Here is a 20,297-nt window from a genome sequence, read left to right on the forward strand (position 1 = left end):
AGTGGAGCAGGACATAGGGGAAAGGTACGAATAACACAGGACTAGTCTGGGGATTGGGAGAGGCCACATAGTTAATGGCAGTGTTCAAATCCAGATCTTCTCAGTCAAAATAAAAGGCTTTTCCTTCACGCCAGATTTGCCTCCTTTTATCAACTATTATAGAGACACAAAGGTGAATAAGATACCACTCCTGCACTCCAGAAGTTCATAGTTAAGCAACTTTGGACATTCAGGAAGAGATTACATTAAAATGGACGTCAAAATGCCTTTGTTCACATAAAACAAATATATTCTGAGATACACAGGGGTTGACAGAAAGGTGCAAAGGCCTTACACATAAATTGGAGACTGTTCTCACCAACTGTCAGAGTCTACCTCTAACAAGGTTAAATCAGGAAATCACTACAAAACTTAATCTTCTGAAAGGACTTTGATCACGGTACCCTTTTCTTCAAAAACTATCCATGCCTTTTTATTGTTTAAAAGTCTTCAGCCTGGAATTAGTACTTTCCGTCTCTCATGGCATTTAGCACAATGTCTCACACAGCAAAGGGAATAAAATTTGCTTAGCTTGGCAAAAGCCACAAAAGGTACACCTTCAAATACCGGCCCAATTCCTCTTTTCCTGGCCCTAATGAGTATGTTTCCCACCTATATTCCCTTCATCTACCTACAATTTAATTTAATTAAATAGTTCTTAAGTATCTATTGTACATGCTAAGCTTGGAGCTGGAGCTGTGAAAATGAATGGACTCTGTGATAGAGGACAGGACATCCTTCAACTTCCTGCTCACAACTACAAACTTAATTTTATTTGCAATGTTATCCTCTGCTTTCCTGACCCCCCATGAAGGTGGTAGCCATTCTACCGAAGGCCAAGCCAGCCCAAGGTTTGAATCCCAACGCTTCCTGCTTCTTCTAAGTCTCCATTAATCATTCTCTCTCAGATGTTTTATCCCCTCATTTTCTATTGGAAAGGACTTCATGGCATTTCTATAGAGTCTTCCCTTAAATATTTAAGTCTCTGTATTCCTTTTTATAAAATTCTCAAATATCCTTAAGCTCCTCAGTCCCCCCCAGAACTACCCTGTCTCTCCTCCCATCTGGAACCAAGTTTCAGGGAAGAGTTACCTATAAGACCCTTCTGCTTCAGTTTCCTTGCCTTCCATTCACTCCTCAACACCCTGCCATCTGGTCTTGCCCCACTATTCCATAACAAAAGGACCATATTTTGGCCCTTATATTAATAGCATTTGACCCTTTGCGTCCAGGATAACACATTCTCTAGATTTCTTCTCCCCTCACTGAACAGGCTTTTTCAAGCTCCTTTGGTAAACTTTTCTTTCTTGGCTCATCCCTTGGACTTTGCTGCTACTTTGAGCTCTGTCTGCAGCCTTCTCTTCTCATCACATCCTCCCTGGGTAAGTTCACACCTTCTACATTCTTCATTTGCCATCTTTGTTCTGATGTCTCCCAAATGTTGACAGCTAGCTCAGATCTCTCTTTTGAGGGCCAAACTTCTACACCTGTCTGCTCACTTAACATCTCTAGATAGATATTCTATACACACCTCAGACTCCAAATCTATACTTATCACCTTCTCTCACAAACTATCCCCTTTTCTTAAATTTTCTTTCTCACTGAATGGCACCCTATCCATTCTGCTGTTCAAAACAGAAACCTTGAAGTCCATAACAATTCCCTTTTCTTCCTCATTATCTACATCTAATGAGTCACCAAGTTTAATCAATTTTAGCTCCTAAATATCTTTGGACTCCATCTTATTTTCTCCATCTCAGCTTCTCTGCTATCTGGATTGATACAACAGTCCCATGACTACTTTCTCTGGCTCTGGACTGGTCTTTCTCCAATCTATTCTCTATAATTGGACAAAATAATCTTTCTAAAGGACAAATATTTCTCCTGCTGAAATCCTTTTAGGGACTCCCTATTCCTCTCAATATAAAGCCTAGCATGGATCCCTGATCCCCATCTAGTTGCATCTCTTGTTAATTCCTTCCCTGAAGTTTGTGCTCCAACTGTGCTGATCCAGTTAGGGTTCCACAAATATACCATACTCTCACCTCCAAACTTTTAAACATTCTGTGCCTTGGTTTAAAATGCATCTACCACCCAACCCTTTGCCTCCCCGCTTGGCTTTCCAAGATCCTACTCTTTTTTCAGCTATCAATCTAGAAATAGAAATACTTTCCTGACCACCGGACTGGAGATAGGTCTCCTATGTCCTGCTACAGAATCCTCATCATAGTTCTTCCTTATTACTCTACTGTAATTGCTTGTCTATCCATAGGTTATCCCTAGTAGCTGATTAGCTCCTGGAAATCAAGGTCCATGTCTTATTCACTTTATCCCAGAGCCTGGAATGTAGTAGGTTCTCAATATACTTTTTTTTTTTTTTGAGATGGAGTTTCGCTCTGTCACCCAGGTTGGAGTGAAGTGATGTGATCTCAGCTCACTGCAGCCTCCACCTCCTGGGTTCAAGTGATTCTCATGTCTCAGCCTCCTGAGTAGCTGGGGCTACAGGTGTGCACCATCATGCACAACTAATTTTTGTATTTTCAGTAGAGACGGGGTTTCACCATGTGGGCCAGGCTGGTCTGGAACTCCTGACCTCAAGTGATCCATCTGCCTTGGCCTCCCAAAGTGCATGAGCCACCACGCCTGGCCTTGATACACAATTATTTAAAAATAAAAGAATATTTAAATGCAGATTTGTTTAAAATTAAATAAATATATAAATGAACACATATGAAGAATATATAAATGAGTGGAGAAATATAGATATATAGATATCCATAATACTATGATATATATGATCTAAGTTATGATTAATAATAGCAGCAACAATAACAATAATGTAGCTAACTTCTACTGAGTGCCTATTATGTGTCAGCATCATTATAAATACTTTGTACTTATTAACTCAGTTGATCCTCTTAATATCTTTAGAAGGTAGGGATTAATTCAAGGTACTGGGGGTGTATAGAAGAGGGAAGATTTAATTCTGCTGGTATTGAGGGGGTGTCAATGTATCTTCAGAGGGAAAGTGGATTCTGGGTAGGTAGTAGTGAAAGCCTTGGTTTTGGGTGAGATTGGAACCCTAGGGAAGAATATCTGGTGGGGATACTGAGCAGGAGTGGTAAGAGAAGTCTGAGAAAACCTAGGGGAAGGGGCACTAGAAAAAACAGGTAAAGAGAGAGCTTCAAAAAGGAAGAGTGTTAAATGTTCTAATAATGTCTAGTAGTAAAAGAACATAGGCTCTGGCACCTCAAGTCCTAGGTGCCCTTTTGTGAGAGTAATTTTCGTAGACTCATTCATACTAAAGCAGATTAGGGAAGGAATATAGGCGAAGAAATGTAGAGAATGATACCAAGTTGTCATACAGAAAACTGGTAGTGAAGGAAAGGAGAGAAAAGGAAAAGGCAGGCAGGGTCAAGGGGAGATTTTTTTTTTTCTTTTTCTAGATGGGAGTTAACTGGACATGGTTTGATTTGGTTTTGGTTTGGTTGTTGATTTTTAACTGAAAGGAAGACTCCCATTGACTAAATATTGAAGATTAAAGGAGATCAGAAGAGGTAGAGGACAGACTAGGATGATTCTGGGAAAGACAGCAGGTCTTCATCTGATTGGGGAAAGGGACAGGTGAATTACTGACAAGGGGATTCAACTGGAGGAAGTTCTCCCTTGATGGTCTCTATCGTCCCTGTGGAATATGGTATAATAGTTAAGATATTAGAACCCTATTCAACCCAGTCTTCTTGATAAAGGAAGAGATGAGGAAAAAAGAAGAGCTTTTCTTTAAAAATTATGGCTATTGTATATATCACACTAAATAAACAGAATAGATGGGAAAGAGATGCAAAAGAGTCAGCCATACATAGTTACTTTGAATGAATCTAGGGAGCCAAATGGAAGCAAAATATCATTCTGCGAAGGCACATCTATGCTCATTAAACTAGACCATAATCTCCATGAACCCAGGATATGAGACTGTCTTGTCCACTGTTGCATCCACAATGCCTATTTCAATGCCCAGCCCATACCAGGTACTCAATAACAGTTTTTTAGATAAATGAATAAAAATTCAAACACTTAGAAGTTTTATTTAGCTATTTTAATCAAGATTAAAAACAGAGCCAGCTTCGTGGGTATGTGACCTGGGCAGTTTCACAGGGCCCCATGCCCCAAAGGGCCGCTGGCTTGGTTTAATGCTTTGCAGTCACTGTGAAATTTTCAATAATATAAACAAAAGGACTCACATTTTCATTTTGTACTGGGCCCCACATATTATGTAGCCTGTACTTCTTAAAAAAAAACCACATATTTCTATAAATTTTCAGTAAATGGATATTTTAGATACATGTGAATGCCAAATTACCCATAGAAATTTATCTTTAAAATTTAAAAAGTATATTTCAGGCTTACCTGAAATGGTAGATTGTGGTTTCTCTTTCTTAAAATATGGTTCATACTCTCTGTAGACAATTTTCTTAAAGGAAGTTGCAGAAAGATTCAAGCTGGAAATAAAATACAAAAACTAATTTGAAAGGCATATTCAACATCTATTTCTCACATTACAAAAAAGTAGGTCTCACATATCTTCAGACTTCTAGTAGAATACCAGTATCTTTATTGTATTTCAGAAGCCCACAGTTTTATAAATATGATCAATAAGTTAAGTTAATGAAATAATTATTGGTCTCTTCAAAAATATCCTGTTGTGATAACTATTTGTTCACAAGTTAATCTACCCTAATATCATTCCTCAGAATCAATTTTCTAAAAAGAACCCAATATCACAGTAGAAACCCAAACTGTAGGTTTAGATTTTATATGATTAAAATATGACAAAATCCTTTATGAATAAATATATGAGCTGTTTTTCAACTGATCAATCAAATATAGTTTTAATCTACTGGGGAACATGGTGAAAAAGTATTGATTTGGTGGAATTTATTTCTAGTTGAGAGGTGAGAGATGGCTAATGGAGTAAAAGCTCTGGGATTCATATTGGAAACAAACAAATGAAAAAACTGTTTTGGAAAGAGTCCAAGAGATACAGTTGATAAGTGGCAGAACCAAGATTAAAAAATGTGAAACCACTGCATTCATGATTTTAAACAAAATTAGAGAGAGGACAGACAACAGGGAGAGTTGTGAGTGGTGGGTTACTTTTCTGTTTTTGCTGTTGTTGTTATTGTTCTGTACCTCTAAAGGCAAATCATTCTTATCCTTGTCTTAAACTCAAAGATGAGGGTAAAAGGAAAGAGAATTTGGAGAAAATACCTTACAAATGTCTAAATCAGTTGATCAGATTGGCTTTGTTTTGCTTCCTAATGTGGGGACAGTGGCCCAGCCATAATCAAGACATAACAGCACCCACATATGCCATGACTTCTATATAGCGCGGTGGCTAGGGTGCAGGCTGTGAATTCAGTATCTCTGGACTTGAAGGCTATATCTACCTCTTATTGCTTTACTTTGAAAAGTTTACTTAATCCATTTGTGCCTCAGTTTCTACAACTATAAGATGAGATTAATACTGAAATCTCCTTCACAGAATTGTTGTATAATTTTAAATAAGTTGATATGTGCAAAAGGCATAGAGCTGGCACACTAGAAATACTCAATCCATGTTAGGTAGTAATATTATTTTGTAAATGTAAGAAGAGTTAGTCTTTACCCTTCAGGTTTTCACAGAAAGCAAAAAAAATCTGTAGTTACCGTAATGTTCACAAATTTTAATATGTGGAATACAGGAACTGTGTTAACATGTGGGGGCAGAATTAAAGGAGGCATGTAAGTACTTTTAGAATAGCTAGATAGGGAATGTAGTGGATTCTCCATCACTGGCAGCATTCAAGTAGAAATTAGACAACTACTTGGTAAGGTCATTGGTGCTGAGGGCAAGGGGAAAAGTAGAAGGTTAAAGCATGGAAGTTGAATATGAATTAAATGATCTCTTAGCATTCTTATAACTTAAGAATTCTAAGATTCTATATACTAATGTCCCTAATGTGGAAGTCCATTTTTATTTACTTATTTTTAGTACAATTGAAAAGTTATTGTCCTCCCCTGCCCCAGATATTTAATACAGAAATGTAGATGATGGTGTAAAATCTTTACTAAAAAATATCAGTCTCTTACGTGGAGTAATTTCAACAGACAGATGTTTTCTAATATGTTTTACTATGTATGCTGTGTATTCATACTGAGGTATGTCTATTTTGATTTGAACAATTTCTATTGGAAAATAATCTATCTGATTAAAAAGTTACAGATGATATGAATTCAAACAATGCGTATGAAGAGTTTTTCGTTTATAAGGATTGTTTAAAGATGATTTGTTCATAATCACAAAATCATATAAAGCTAGAACCCTAGAAGGAAAATGTTTGTGTATCTTTTCTTCAATATCCCTTTGTATACATGTGAGTGACTAAACAAGTTTTCTAAGGAAATTTTTGAAAGTGTTCACCTTAGACTTGGAGCAAGAATGATAGATACATTTTACCTTTAAAAGGCATTGTCCTGCTAATATTATACGAAATAAGTAGATAGATTTCTGCTTTGTGCTAAAATAAACTTTGCCAAAAGATGGAGTTGTCTATGTTGATAGTCACCTAGTGAGTATCATAGCTCTAGGGGCAGGACAAGTTAGAACAAGTTCTTAGTTTAAGCAGCCAGATATATGGATTAGATTTTTCATAAGAAAATGCTAGAGAGAAGTGATATGATTAAGGGTTAAACAATATGACACTTTGTCTGGGTTGTGTTTCTATGGTTTTGACTCAACAATTGCTACCAGTGGAACGAATCTCCAGGACTTTGGAAACTTACCCACAGGGTGAGGGGACAGAATGACCAGTCATGGTTCCCCGTGTGTACTCACCATGTGAATCAGACCTTTGCTCTATCTAGTTCTGCCTCCAGCATTTTGCTTGTTATTTTCAATGCTAACTACAGACAAGAGAAAAAACTCCCAAGCGTAAACCCAGCATGCTACAAGAAAGCCAACAACCAAGTCTGCATTCTGCTCATGAGCAGGCAAGATTAGCGTTAGAAGGACTGTTATTTTCCTTGGGGTTTTAGCTTACGGCAGTTCCCGAAGGGTGTGGGTGTGACCTAGAGGATCACTTTGAAGTACGATATTTAAAATGATTATTTTTGAGAAGGAGGGATCTCTTCTTATTATAAGACCAAGATGGTATGTAATACCCTCCAAAATAACCCAGTTACAATGAGAGTTTTAAAAATGTTAATATTATACACTAAAACATCTCAAAATGTTACATTATTTTTTGGCAGATTACTTTGGTTTTGTAATTGTAAAAGAGGAACACATCTTTCATAATGAAGTGTGATTTAAGAAAAAAAAGTGAGTCACACTAGCAAGTTTACCACTGAAAAAATAACTAACTGGAAATATTGAGTAGACGCTATGATTTAGTTAATTTCTGAAAAGTCTTATTTTTAACATTTCAATTAGAAAAAATAGTTTGCTACTCAAGGGTAGTATTTTATATGAATTAAACGTCCTCTCAGTTACATATGCCTTTAAATAGCCAGGGTAAACCATATCCCAGGACATGATAAACAGAGAGAAAAAATGAAGAGTCACATTCAATAGGATAAATAAGTCAAATATGAAGCAGAAAAAAGGTGAAAGTACAAAAACATAGAAGAACTGATGGTATTTTGAAAGTCATTTATAAGGCAGCAATAAAATTACATGACAAAAAGCACAAGGTATTCATTTTTAGTTTTAGAAGATGAAGCTATGTGGACAATGGAATAAATAATATGTAACTAGGAGTCTCATAAAAATACTATACAACTAAAAATCTAGAACAGGAGTTTGCAGGAAGGGGCTAATGAGGGAGCAAGTGCCTGGTGCCTTTGAATTAACCAATATAGAAGCCAACACAAACATACTAAAAAAACTGTATTGAAAATAAACTTGAAAAGAAAGCAGCATCTAACCAATCAAATGGGATGCTTTCTATACCCTCAGAATGATAAACTACATTGTTGGAGGCAAAATTAGCATTTGCTCAGTTTATTTAATTCAGTATACTCTCCTATTAGTTATATGTACTTACCTGAAGTTAAAAAAAAAAAAAAAAAAAGCCATGACATTGCAAAGGGAATGTTCTCTAAAAGAAATAGATTTTCCTGTCTAGAGAAGCCCACCCGGACTCCACACCTGAGTTACCTTGAGTTTGTGGGCTCAGGTCGGTAGCTCCAACTGATGCCCTGAGCAGCCACGTAGAACTGCCTTAGCTGTGCCGCTTCTGTCCCTTGGCTCCCCCAGCCTACCCAGCTGGTGCCCAAGACCACCAGGACCCAGAGGCGTGGGCAGCCTGGGAACATGCTTCCTTTCCTGCTCCCACTGGCTGCCACCACCCCAGGACCTGGGCAGCGCTTGCCGAGCTGCTGACTAACCCCACTCCGGGCTGTCCCAGCTGCAATGAGCTCTGGAGGCTGTGGGTGGCAGCGTCCTCCTCCCCTGCAGTTCTTGCACAAGGCGGCAGCAGCAGCTCTGGCTCTCCCTCCCTCCGCTTTTTCTGGGGCTTTTCCTGGCAGGGGTTTGGTGAGATCACAGCTCCCAGTGACCAGAGGTATTAGGGAGAGCAACCAAACTAGTGACTGTTTTACTGCAGGTGAAGAAGGGGCAGAGATCAGAGGCTCTAGCAGGCGGGACAATGCCCAGGGATTCATGAGCCGGACAAAGCTCTATCCCTCCATTTCCACCCGCCAACACCACGGAAGCAGTCGTCCGTTACCACTGACCTGAGGCTTGCCTGGGTCCAAGCTCACACTTAGAGAACCTTCTGTGCAGTGCAGTGGCACCCAACCACCTTAAGCAGATGGCTCCCCTCTTGATATGAGGAAAAGAGTATTGTGCCCTGTTACTGGGCACTGAAACACTATTTTCGAGTGGTGAAGAAGCAGGGAACAAACACATGGACAAGGCCTACTGCTCTGAATCGCCTTCCTGGCCTCTTTCAAGGCACAGTTCTGCCTTGATAAGGGCCTGTCGCCAGCTAAGCTGCAGCATAGCAGAGGGCTTGAAGAGCTTGGCTGAAAAAAATCAGTTGTCCAGATTTCAGTTTCACTTACTAGCTGTGTTGTCTTGGGCAAGTTACTGTACCTCTCTGTTCAGTTTTGACATCTGTGAAACAAGGATGACAATAATAGTTTTTCCTGATAGGGTATGTTGGGAGGATAAAATGCTACTGTAAACTATAGTTCCAGAACTTAACACACAGCAGCTAGGCGCAGTGGCCCACACCTGTAATCCCAGTACTTTGGGAGGCCGAGGCGGGTGAATCACCTGAGGTCAGGAGTTCAAGACGAGCCTGGCCAACATGGTGAAACCCTGTCTCTACTAAAAATATAAAAAATTAGCCGGCCATTGTGGTGGACACCTGTAATCCAACCTACTCGAGAGATTGAGGCAAGAGAATTGCTTGAACCTGGAAGGTAGAGGTTGCAATGAGCTGATATCGTGCCGTTTTACTCCAGCCTGGGCAACAAGAGCAAAACTCCATCAAAAAAAAAAAAGAAAGAGAGGAGAAACAAGGTATCACAAATTTATTACTATGATCATATTTTCCTGTCTCCAGGACCCCTTGTATTCTTGTTTTTCTTGAAGGATCTGACTGTTTCACACCACCTTAAATCTTACTTTGCTATTGATAGAGAATCTGAGAATTATATTGTCTAAGGCATCATAATGACTTGTCCTGGGTTCCCTGTATCTGCATGGCTCCAAGTTTCTGTCTTATGCTTTATGCATTCAATAAATTGTAATCTGGCATCTCACATGAGGTCTCTGTTAATCATATCAGGCTCATCAACAGCCTCTTCCTCCCTCCCCACTCCCCCCAATATTCTGTCTTTTCTCCCGTGCTGATATTATTGCACCAACATAGAATGCCCATTTTCTTCCTCTTTGCTGGGCCATTCTTTACAATCCAGAGTTCTGCCTATCTCCCAGATTCTGGGCTCAAATTGACTTTTCCATTTTATGAACTATTACAACACTATTCAAATTATATAATCATGTTAATTACCTTTTGTTATTCCATGCAGGTATCTATTGTCTCCCTAACTGAACAGTTGCTTACACTTCATTATCTACAATATTATCAGTGTCTCCCAAAGTTGGCAGACCATCAGAATTCCCGGGGGAACTTTTACAAAATGTAGATTCTGACTCAGGAAACAGGGTTGAGACCAAAGTCCTAGAACACCTAGCCTACTGATTGCATTTAAATAAGCAGTCAGAGATGCTACTGGCAGTGTATCAGAGAAATGTTTTGAAAGCACTGTGTTCCTAAATCCCAAGGTTACTACCAAAATTGTTGCAACATTATTGTAACCTTTGAGTAGGCTGCTTTTTTATTTGCATGTTTGCTTATGTATATACAGTGTACATGACATATTTATTGCGTTACATTTTACAGAGACAAGATGACTACTATAATTTTTGGCTTTTTTTTTTAACATCAGTTCCAGATAAACACTGTATGACTTTCAATGACCTATTTATTAAACATGGGATTTAAAGAACATGTAAAACGCATTTGTTCTTCCCTGTAAAACATTAAGGTGATGAAGAATTTTTCCATTTCTCTGATTTTCTCTTGCGGTGTAGGGTGTGTGATACATATTTGCTGACTGACTGAATGGTCGAGGTGTAAATAGGACAACCATAATTGTGTGTTATTACACTGATGGTAAATAATGTGATGTATACAGACCTTACTGAATAAACCATAAAATAGAGGAACATGGCATTTGGGGAAAATTCTTTTAATTATACATTTGAATATCGGTCTTTGGGTCATTTGAGGGACAGTGACTGGTGGCAGGGAAGTCCACGGTGACATGTGGCCTTCTAGCTTGATTCTTGGCCTTCTGCAGCCTCTGGTGCCATCCAGAGGACTCTCTAGAAGCCTCAGAGCAGTGGTCCAAGAGGCCTCATCAACAGCAACCACTGGAGACTCCAGAAGATGCTACAGGAATTTCTTCCAATTAGAGATGCCACCTGCTTTCCAACAAAGTGGAGAAAGCCTTCCTTCAATCAAAAAATAAGCAGGTATTTTTATTTCTCCACAGTCTGGTCTTCTTGTGAGTCAGATGCTCCAGTCTCTTTGGTTCACTGGTATTTCAAGTAACAGATGAGTCAAAGCACAGAGACTACTGCAGAAACATTTGCTCCTGGCTTCTGTGGCTTATGTTACAGGAAGAGAAGAGGTGGGACAGGAAGGGGTGGTAGATTGAGAATTTGAGATTGTACCACAATCCCAAACTCAGGAAACAGCGTTGGTCCAGAGCTGGTCCAACAGACTGGTCCAGAGCTAATCTAAGGTAATTCCATGTCTTTGATTCACAGGTGTTTATGGAAAACTGCAGCAAATGCATTATAGTTAAGTCCAGTGTAGCAGGAAACTTGATGTTCACAACAGGATCATATGGAGGCTGAATGAGGTAACCAGGAAAAGGACAGGTCTCTGGAAATGAGACCAAAGAAATTTAAATAATTATCATTTCCTTAAAAAAATAAAAGAAAGAAAAAAATTGCTCATCATATCTACACCCTGAGGCTCAGCATAATCTTTTCTTTCTATATTTCGAATATTCTGCCATTCAGGCTTTTTGTAGGACACTCAACTACCCACTGAACTTTTTGGGAGAGGGATAGCATCAGATTATTTTTGTTTTTCCAGCAGGTAGCATAGGGAATTGACTCCATAACAGTTCGTAAACATTTTTCAGCAGTCCTGACTTCTGCTTTGCAGGCAAGGCCACATCATCACCACCTAGCAGTCAATAATGGAAATGTTACACATCCTGAAATAAGTTATGTCTTGTTAGGACATTTCTGTCCTGGAGGAAATGGAAATCCTTATGTGAACTCTTTTGTAACTCCATTGTCATACCTGTGTCCTACTGCCAACACAATTTCCTTCATGCCTGAAAACTTAATACATACTTAAAATTTAATACATGATTATGTAAAGAAAAGTTAAGCTTTATAGTATTCCATTTCTCCCTATTGTTCTATTTCCTTCGAAAATATCTTTATAGGAACCTTACCTTAAGGACTCGGGTCAAATGCAGCGTTTGTAAAAACTCCATATGTTCCTAGGTGGCTGAAGAACAGAAACACAAGGATGACAACCATATACTGCTTAGTTCTCAACAATACAGTCCAACACATGGTATTTCCAGAAACCACAAATTACCATCCACCCTTGGAATTCCGCTTTAGAAAGGAAAGAAAAATAAATGCCAAAGAAATATTCGATACCCCACTTAACAGCTCTGGGTAATTTGCATTGCAGTTTGCACCCACACTAAGTTAGTGTTGATGCTTTATGTACTGAATACCTGTTATACCCTCTAAGTTGCTGCAAGCTCTTCTAGGTGAGAAGAAGTAGTTACAAAATTCTTGGCATTAACACTTGATAATCTAACGATAGTTTTCAAAGGGGGCAATATGCCCCCCAGGGGTGTTTTTTTGATTTTTATAACCATCAAGAGGTCTACTGATATTGAGTGGGTATGGGGCAAGGGTGCTGGATGTCTATGACAATAGAGTTCATATAAGGATTTCCATGTCCTCCAGGATGGAAATATCTTTAAAAGATATCCAGCAACCCTGCCTCCTACCCACTCAATGTCAGTAGAACTCTTGTTCATTACAAAAATCAAAAAATACCCTTGGGGGCATACTGTCCCTTTTTGAAGACTATTGCTAGACTATAAATAGCAGAGGGTACAGGACACAAAAGAATTGTCCAACACCCCACATAACTTTGGAATATGTGCTCAATATTCATACAGGTTAAAAATCTCTGAGCCTGGAGCTCAAGCACTTTACATGTAAATGTTAAGCATTTTTTGCATCTTTAAAAAATGCAATTGCCATATGAATCAAAGGACAATTATCATAGGTTTTAGGACTCTTTACCAGAGTTGTTCACCATTTTGAAAAATTAGATTGGTGTTGGCCACAGCTCTAATGCTCTTTGAGTCACTAATACAACATTTCCCCATCAGTCCACCTGTGTGGCCGTTGCTTTCCTAGTGATTCTGTGGGAGGTGCACGCTTCTGATGACCTCATTGCATCTGTTGGCACAGCGCCTAAGTTTTTGCATGTTGTTTTTATTATAACTTACTTTTTGTTTTATTTCTACTTTATATTTTAATTAGAATATTTGTTATCTGTATATTTTACTTCAGAGTAGAAAAGAAGACATTGCAAAATACATTGTAAAAAGGAGGCAGGCATTGCATGTAATCATTCTGACATATTACAGTGAATTATAAAGTTAAGGTAGCAAAATTTACTCAATCATAAAACATTTCTAACTTACCTGTGAGGATTCAAGGGGCATTTCCCATCATCTGAAATCAGCAAGAAGACAAGAATGAATGATTTTTAAAAAAAGATGAAAGAGAGGGTCATTAAGGATAGAAATTATTGGGGAAAACCAGTAGACTGATTTTCAGGCGGGCTCATTATAAGGGGAATATTAGAAACAGTTTCTCACTGAAAGGTAGAAAGTGTTTTAGGCTAAATTAAACATTCGACAATATTTAACTCCAGAGTCCTCTCACTGTCTTCCTCCTTGCTTTCAGTAAATACATAAATCAATTTCTTTTAAGGGCATCTTGTGTCACTTGTCCTCAGCCCTTAGCTGGGCAAGCTAATCACATACACAAATCCAAACCAACAGAACAGTGGATGTTTTTCCTCCCTGATAGCATATTTTTATCCAAATGACAGATTTTCATAGTTGAATTTTCAGCTATGGCTGCAGCATTTTCCTCTTATTTGGCCATAGAAAATTTGAAAGCCTAAAATCAAATTGGGAGAAGCCCAGGAAAAGAGCTCCCATCCCCAACAAATGAGTGTATTTGTTATTAAAAATATTGGGGCATGAGTGGCCATTTGTCCTTCTCCACTGTTAGAGGGTCCCCTGGAAATGTCTCAAAGTCAAAGAAAGGACTTGGGGGAAACATCAAGATTAGAGTGATTCCTACATGATTATAGAGATTAAGGTCTAGGAGCTCTTGCCTCTGTCTTCTGGGTTTGGTTGAGCAAGCACACATTTTGCAGGGAGGGATTCACTGTAGCTCTCAGTACATCTCTTTGGTATTGAAGCAGAGTACTGACCTTTGTCTATTGTCTTAGCCACTCACAGGAGAGTATATAAAGGAGATTTGGAAAAACAGCCTCAATGTTTCGGTAGCATTGTAAATGAAGAAAGAATAAGAGTAAGGAACACGTGGTTTTGCCTCTGAGCAGTTAAGAATAGGTGTTGAGACCTATGTCAACAATAGAGAAATTCAATGAGATCTCTTTCAGATATTTTAACATAGCCACGTTCAATTACCTTGATTTGAGCAATTAATGGTCTCTCTGATGCCCCTAGTTACTTCTATGAGGAGTGATGAAGAAGAGCCCCATTAGGTTATAAACAAAACTTTATGAACTTATAGGCAGGCTAAGTGTCTGGAGAAGATTGAGAAAGGATGTTTTAAACCTTAAGAGATGGGATGTTCCCGTCTTTAATTCCTAGACTAAAGTTCTTTTTCTGATGAACAGTCTGATGAACACAGTTTCCCTTACAGAGAGTTTTCATCTATTTGGTCTTCTCTGTTTAAATCCTGCATCAACTTTACAAGTTTTCAGGAGAAAAAGCAAATCTCTTAGCTTATCACACCAGGTCACCAATACAGGGGCAGCTTCTTCTGCCCCTAACTTCATCTCCTGCCTCCTCCATAATCCCCTTTTGATTCAGATGCACTGAACTGCGAAACATACCATCTTCTCATTGATTTCACACTTTCATGTCTTTCTACATGCCATTTTCTCTGATGGAACTCTATTTCCATTTTCCCCTTGGCTAAATGCCTCTCGTTCTTCAAAGCTAAGCTTGAAAAAGGCTTTCTGACCTGCCAGTCTGGTTTAGGCATCCCTAGTCTATGTTCTAATAATACCTAGGTTGTATTTGTGTCCTAACACACTTACCACACTTCACTACCAGCACTGATTTCACCTGTCTCCCCTACTGGATTTTTCCTTCCTTAATATCAGAAACCATCATTATGAGTCTCACACTCTAACAGAGCTGATGAATAAATGACTGCTACATGAAGAAATGAGTGAAGTAAGGAAGCATAACACCTTTCTAATTAGCTTTAGTGATAGCCTAGGGTACTTAGACCAGAGGACCCAAATGCCAAACTGCAAAGTAGCCTCATTTGAATTTTGGGAGAGGGCTTTTGAAAAATTCAGATTTCCGCACCCACTCCCAAGTCTCCCCATAGAAGGATCTATATTTTTAGGAAGTTCCCTAGGTGATTCTAATGGACAGTCAGTTCTCAAGATCACTTATCTTGGCTTTATTTTCTTTTAATGCAAATATTTTCCAACATGAACTACTGAAGTTGTGGTTTTTCCCTCCCCACCCTAAATTACATGAAAGAAAAAAAGCAAAGAGAAGACTATTTCCTATTTACCTTTTTGTCTGAAACGCTTTCTTAGCAAAGCCAGGAGCGTCCCACCCATTATCAGACCTGTCGTAGAAGCCACCGCTCCACCAAAGTAAGTCAGGGCTTCCTGGACAGTCAATGGTCCTGCTGCAAAACAAACACACACACATGCAAGACATAAGAAGTATAGTCTGCAAAAGACTAGTCTTTCTCTCCCAGAAAGTTTTCGAGAACTCTAAGATGTGAGATCAAGTAGGATCACCAAACGTCCTGGGAATGCTGACAAGCTAACATGAAAGAATATCTCGAATTCATAAATCCACTGCAACAGAATGGGAAGTGGGGCCTTATTTTATTCCTAAGGCTTAAATATAAACTGTAATTTCCAAAGGAATCAGGGTGAGGACCCAATAAAAGGAATTAAATTGTAGACACAAGAAGCCTATACATGTAAGTTTGGGCAAATAAAATAAAAGTGGGGCCTTAATTTATTCCTAAGGCTTAAATATAAACTGTAATTTCCAAAAGAATTAGGGTAAGTTCCCAATAAAAGAAATTAAATTATAGACATAAGAAGCCTATACGTGTAAGTTTAGGCAAATAAAATAAACTGTGCATAATTTTTTGGCAAAGATTCAGTTATGTAACAAAAGGTAGTCAGGACAAGCTATGAGGGGAAAAAAATAGGGGGCTGAAATACACCTTGCAAACAGATGGAACTTAAGGAAGATCTGCTAGGAGGTTTTTAGAGTTAGGTGGTAAACAAAGGTCTTCTGAGATAATAAATTAGAAATCTGCATGAAATAACTCCCAGTTTAAAACATTTTGAAACTTCAAGGTCTGTTAAACAGAGATTATAATGAAGCGAAAGGTTTCATTTCACAAATTCAACACTGAAAAGGAGGGGTGATTACCTACACAGTCACTGGATTTAATTTCCACTGCTCTATAAGGCAAGGAGATTCTGCCTGATTCATTGTGAAACACTTATTAAGCAGGGGGAAACCCAGGGATGGAAAGCAAGACCACTATGAGAAAGACACAGAGAAGAAACACTGATTTTGTTATTTTCCACATCAAAGTGACTTCTTAACCCACATGAAAATTGTACCTTGGCAGGTTGGCACGGTAGTTGACCAGTGGCCATTCTCCTGGCATGTTGTTTGTTCAGAACCATTAAGTAACTGGCCCTCTAGACAATGGAAAGAGCAGATTGATCCATAACTGAAGTTTCCCCAGAGGTTAGAGCAGTTCATCACTATTGGCTTATTAACATGTAGTTCTGAGCATTTCACAGCTGCAGAAAAGAAAGAATGCAAGAGAAACAACATGTGGATTGGAGGTGAAAGAGATTATAGTTTTTTTTGTAACCTAACATTGACAATAAATGAGGCAGACTGTAAAAGGTCAGAAATGATATGAGCCACTTCTGATATTCACAGTAGCTCTTCTAACAGCACATATATGAAAATATTCTCTCAAAGGGTGATAGCCAAAGAACCAAGATGCAAAGACGGACACATAGTAGCATCTGACAAATACCTGCTAATGCGTTGATAAATCCTGCCTCCAAATATACTATTTACAAAATTTTAGTTCTTAAAAATACTATTAGTCCAAATGTTATTACTACATTTGTGATCAACTGGCATGTCAGTGTGTGTTTATTAAAATACTTAATAAGTGTTCAGCATTTCTGGACACTGGAAGTTTGAAAGAAGTAGACTGTCATCCTCCTTAAACTACATTTTCAGGGAACTTCAGGGTTATTCTTTCTAATTTATGGATAGGAAATTAAAGGTCAGGAAATTAGATTTAATTCAAATAAACGTTATTTATCCGTAGTGACATTTGCAAAACACTGTGCTATGTTTTGTGGGGGATACAAAAATGAAAGAAACATAGGTCTCAGTGCTTTATGTGTAGGGTGATAGCTCTTCAGGAAATATCACATATGGCTTAACTTTTTATTTAGGTTCAAATTATTATGAAAATATGGAATGTTTATACTGTCATGTAATATGCAACTTTTAATTTACCAATTTCTGTGGCAGGTTTTACATTTAATATGCCTATTTTTCTAACACATCTTGGACATCTGCAAATGTTTCTTCCTTTAAGTCTCTGAGTACTTGTGTATTAGCTTTAGCTTGTGACATGAGGAAGAGCAGAAGTAAATGCCTGTGACACATTACTTCTAACTGGGATTGGTGTGGATTTCATAGGGGAGATGACACTTGGATTAGTGGTTGTGGTTGGGTGAGACTTCAACATACAGGCACAATGGCTAGCTTGAGTACTTGCCGGAAGGCAGGTTCAGAACTGCCTGCTCTTTTTCACCTTACCTCTGCATGCTGGAGTTACTGCTGTCCATTGTCCTGAAGGTCTGCAGCTGAGAGTGCTGTCTCCTATGAGTGTGAATCCAGCGTTGCAGCCAAAATAACAAGTGGTATTAAAACCAAAGGTTCCCGGATGATGCCTACAATACATGGTTCCCTGCCCAGGAGTGGTGAGGGCTGGGCATTGCACCCCTGGACTAGGAAGTGATGCTATGCCTGTTGTGAGAAAATGTTTCAATTCAGAGAGCTCCCAATTAAAAGAAGTATAACAGAGTTAAGGCTAATCTGGAATAACTGCTTTTCACTCCCTTCATAACAAGCGAGGCTCTAGCAAGAGCTATTTAAGGAAGTTAAGAAAAACTATCAGTGTCAGAGATAGAAAACCAGATGAGGAAAATTATTAAAAAGCATCCTTGAGGAGATGATTCTCCTGGCCAAGAGAAGAAATCAGGGGAGTCATTGTTATTGCTATTTTTAAAAGAAGCAAAAAATGGTACAGAAATATAAGAAATTCAGCAGAAAGCCAAATATACATGGGCCAACTGCCTGCCCAACCCTGCTTTATTGGGAAGTGGTACTGTTCTCTGACTAAAGGTCAATGTGAAAGTTGAAATTTACTGCAATGATTGCTTTCTGTCTCAAACTATTTCTTCCATTTGAATGATCCCACCAGCTTTGTCATTAACTTGCCATGTGCCAGGAAGATGATGATTGGCCTCTTTGCACCTCAATTCCTAGATTTGAAAAACTGGACCAGTGACTCTACCCCAGTATTATCTGTTTCTCTCAGCAATAAATTAATGGAGACCATTCAGTTCGCTCAACAAAGCTCTTTCAAAAAAATGAAGCCATGAAACAAAATTCCTGCTTAAGAATCAATATATCTTTTATTCACAAACATAAAAATATCCTGTCACTCCTTAGACATTTTAAAATCCTTCAGCTGTTTGCTAAACCCAAATAATGGTAATATACACAATTATCTAGTTCACATATAAGAACTAGATAATTGTTTGTTGTTGTGGAATAAATTTCCAAAAGTAGAACTGTCTTGGTAAGTACATATTATTACCTTTGCAGGTTGGTGGAGTAGCTGACCATCTTCCAGAAGTTGTGCATTCCACATTATTGGGCCCCTCCAGCTTAAAACCCTTGTTACAAGAAAAATGGCAGGTGGAGCCAACATTGAATTCTCCACGAGTGTCAGAACAATCCAGGCTGCCCTGCTCTGGGGCAAAGAGTTCTGGGCACTTGATGGCTAGAGTATCAAATTAAGAGTGTCACAATCTCCAAGTTTATTCAGAAGTTCTGTGTTACACAAAGTTCATTCACTTATGTATTCAAAAAATATTTATTAAGCACCTATATTCCAGGTGTTTTGCTAGACAGCAGCATTCCACAACATATCATGTAGGTCATTTGCTGCAAGGCGCAGTGGGAGGATGGTGAGCTTACAGAGAGGAGTATAGGTACAAGTCATGAAGACAAAGAAGTCAAAGATTTAGGCAGCCATACTCAAGAACTTACAATGTCACCCTATTTTCTCTACACCGTCTGCTTCAGAGACCTCGTAGCCTGCCGCAGCAACCTCTAATTTGAATGGGTGCAATCCAGGATTTCATTTCCGCCCTTCCTCTTGCCTGAGACTACTTGCTCCCATATATCATGCCATCTCCTCAAATTCAACACACCTAAAACTGCAATGATTGCTTTCTGCCTCAAACTATTTCTTCCATTTGAATCTTCTCGCTAATTGTTTCGTTTATTTTGCTGTTGTATTTTAATACCACCCATCCAGATAACACAGGAAAACTCAAAACCTCCTGGTCAAGATAGATTAGTTTCTTGGAATTCCCTGAAGTGACTTTGTGTGTTATTGCTTCTGGTTCGTGGCTTACATTCCCCTGAGAATTTTTCCATTTTCATGGGGTAAAATCCCACTAATCCTCCAGGATTTAACTCATAACCTGTCTGAAGACTCTGCTGATCACCACAGCCTGAACTCTTCTCCTCTGAATTCTTCAACTTTTTGTCTGAACTCATGTGCTGTCATGTCACATGTCATACCCTCCCTCTTCTACTGGATGGAAAGGGTCTAATACCCAAGAATCATTCATCCTTGAGTCTTCCATAATTCCCATCCCAGGATCTCAAGAGGCAGTGCTCGGTAACCACTTGCCAAGTGAATGAATAAATGAATTTAAATTTTAATTCACAATTTCCCCCCAAAAGTATTTTTACAAATTATTGCAGTTACATATTTTCTTAGCATTATTCCTTTCTCCCCATTAGATTCTCTAATGTAAGACTATTATTTATCAATAAATGTGAGTTATTGACAAATGAAGTGACTATTCTTTCTTTAAATCTAAGGCTATTCTGAAAACAATACCTTGGTCAGATAAGTCTCATTTACTTAG

General features: G+C 38.6%; 2 protein-coding genes across 4 annotated transcripts in view; both read right to left on the reverse strand.

Moving 5' to 3' along the window:
- F5 (coagulation factor V) overlaps positions 1-8,632 on the reverse strand; it is a 93,694-nt gene extending 85,062 nt beyond the window's left edge. For 2 of the 3 annotated variants that reach the window (XM_063627197.1, XM_063627196.1), the window contains exons 1-2: positions 8,237-8,578; positions 4,447-4,538 (exon numbers count right to left, since the gene is read on the reverse strand). In XM_063627197.1, the coding sequence (XP_063483267.1) occupies positions 4,447-4,538; positions 8,237-8,394 (250 nt within the window). In that variant the 5' untranslated portion in view covers positions 8,395-8,578. Of the gene's footprint in view, positions 1-4,446; positions 4,539-8,236 lie in introns of all 3 variants that reach the window. The other variant, XM_063627199.1, reaches the window with a different exon arrangement.
- A 1,922-nt stretch (positions 8,633-10,554) lies between these two features.
- Positions 10,555-20,297, reverse strand: part of SELP (selectin P) — a 40,258-nt gene continuing 30,515 nt past the window's right edge. Inside the window, exons 11-17 of the mRNA XM_063628179.1 lie at positions 18,950-19,135; positions 17,884-18,093; positions 16,650-16,835; positions 15,566-15,685; positions 13,414-13,444; positions 12,130-12,185; positions 10,555-11,543 (exon numbers count right to left, since the gene is read on the reverse strand). Of these exons, the coding sequence (XP_063484249.1) occupies positions 12,131-12,185; positions 13,414-13,444; positions 15,566-15,685; positions 16,650-16,835; positions 17,884-18,093; positions 18,950-19,135 (788 nt within the window). The 3' untranslated portion in view covers positions 10,555-11,543; position 12,130. The remainder of the gene's footprint in view (positions 11,544-12,129; positions 12,186-13,413; positions 13,445-15,565; positions 15,686-16,649; positions 16,836-17,883; positions 18,094-18,949; positions 19,136-20,297) is intronic.

Source organism: Symphalangus syndactylus, chromosome 12 (genome assembly GCF_028878055.3).
Source record: "Symphalangus syndactylus isolate Jambi chromosome 12, NHGRI_mSymSyn1-v2.1_pri, whole genome shotgun sequence".
Classification (NCBI taxonomy): Eukaryota; Metazoa; Chordata; class Mammalia; order Primates; family Hylobatidae; genus Symphalangus; species Symphalangus syndactylus.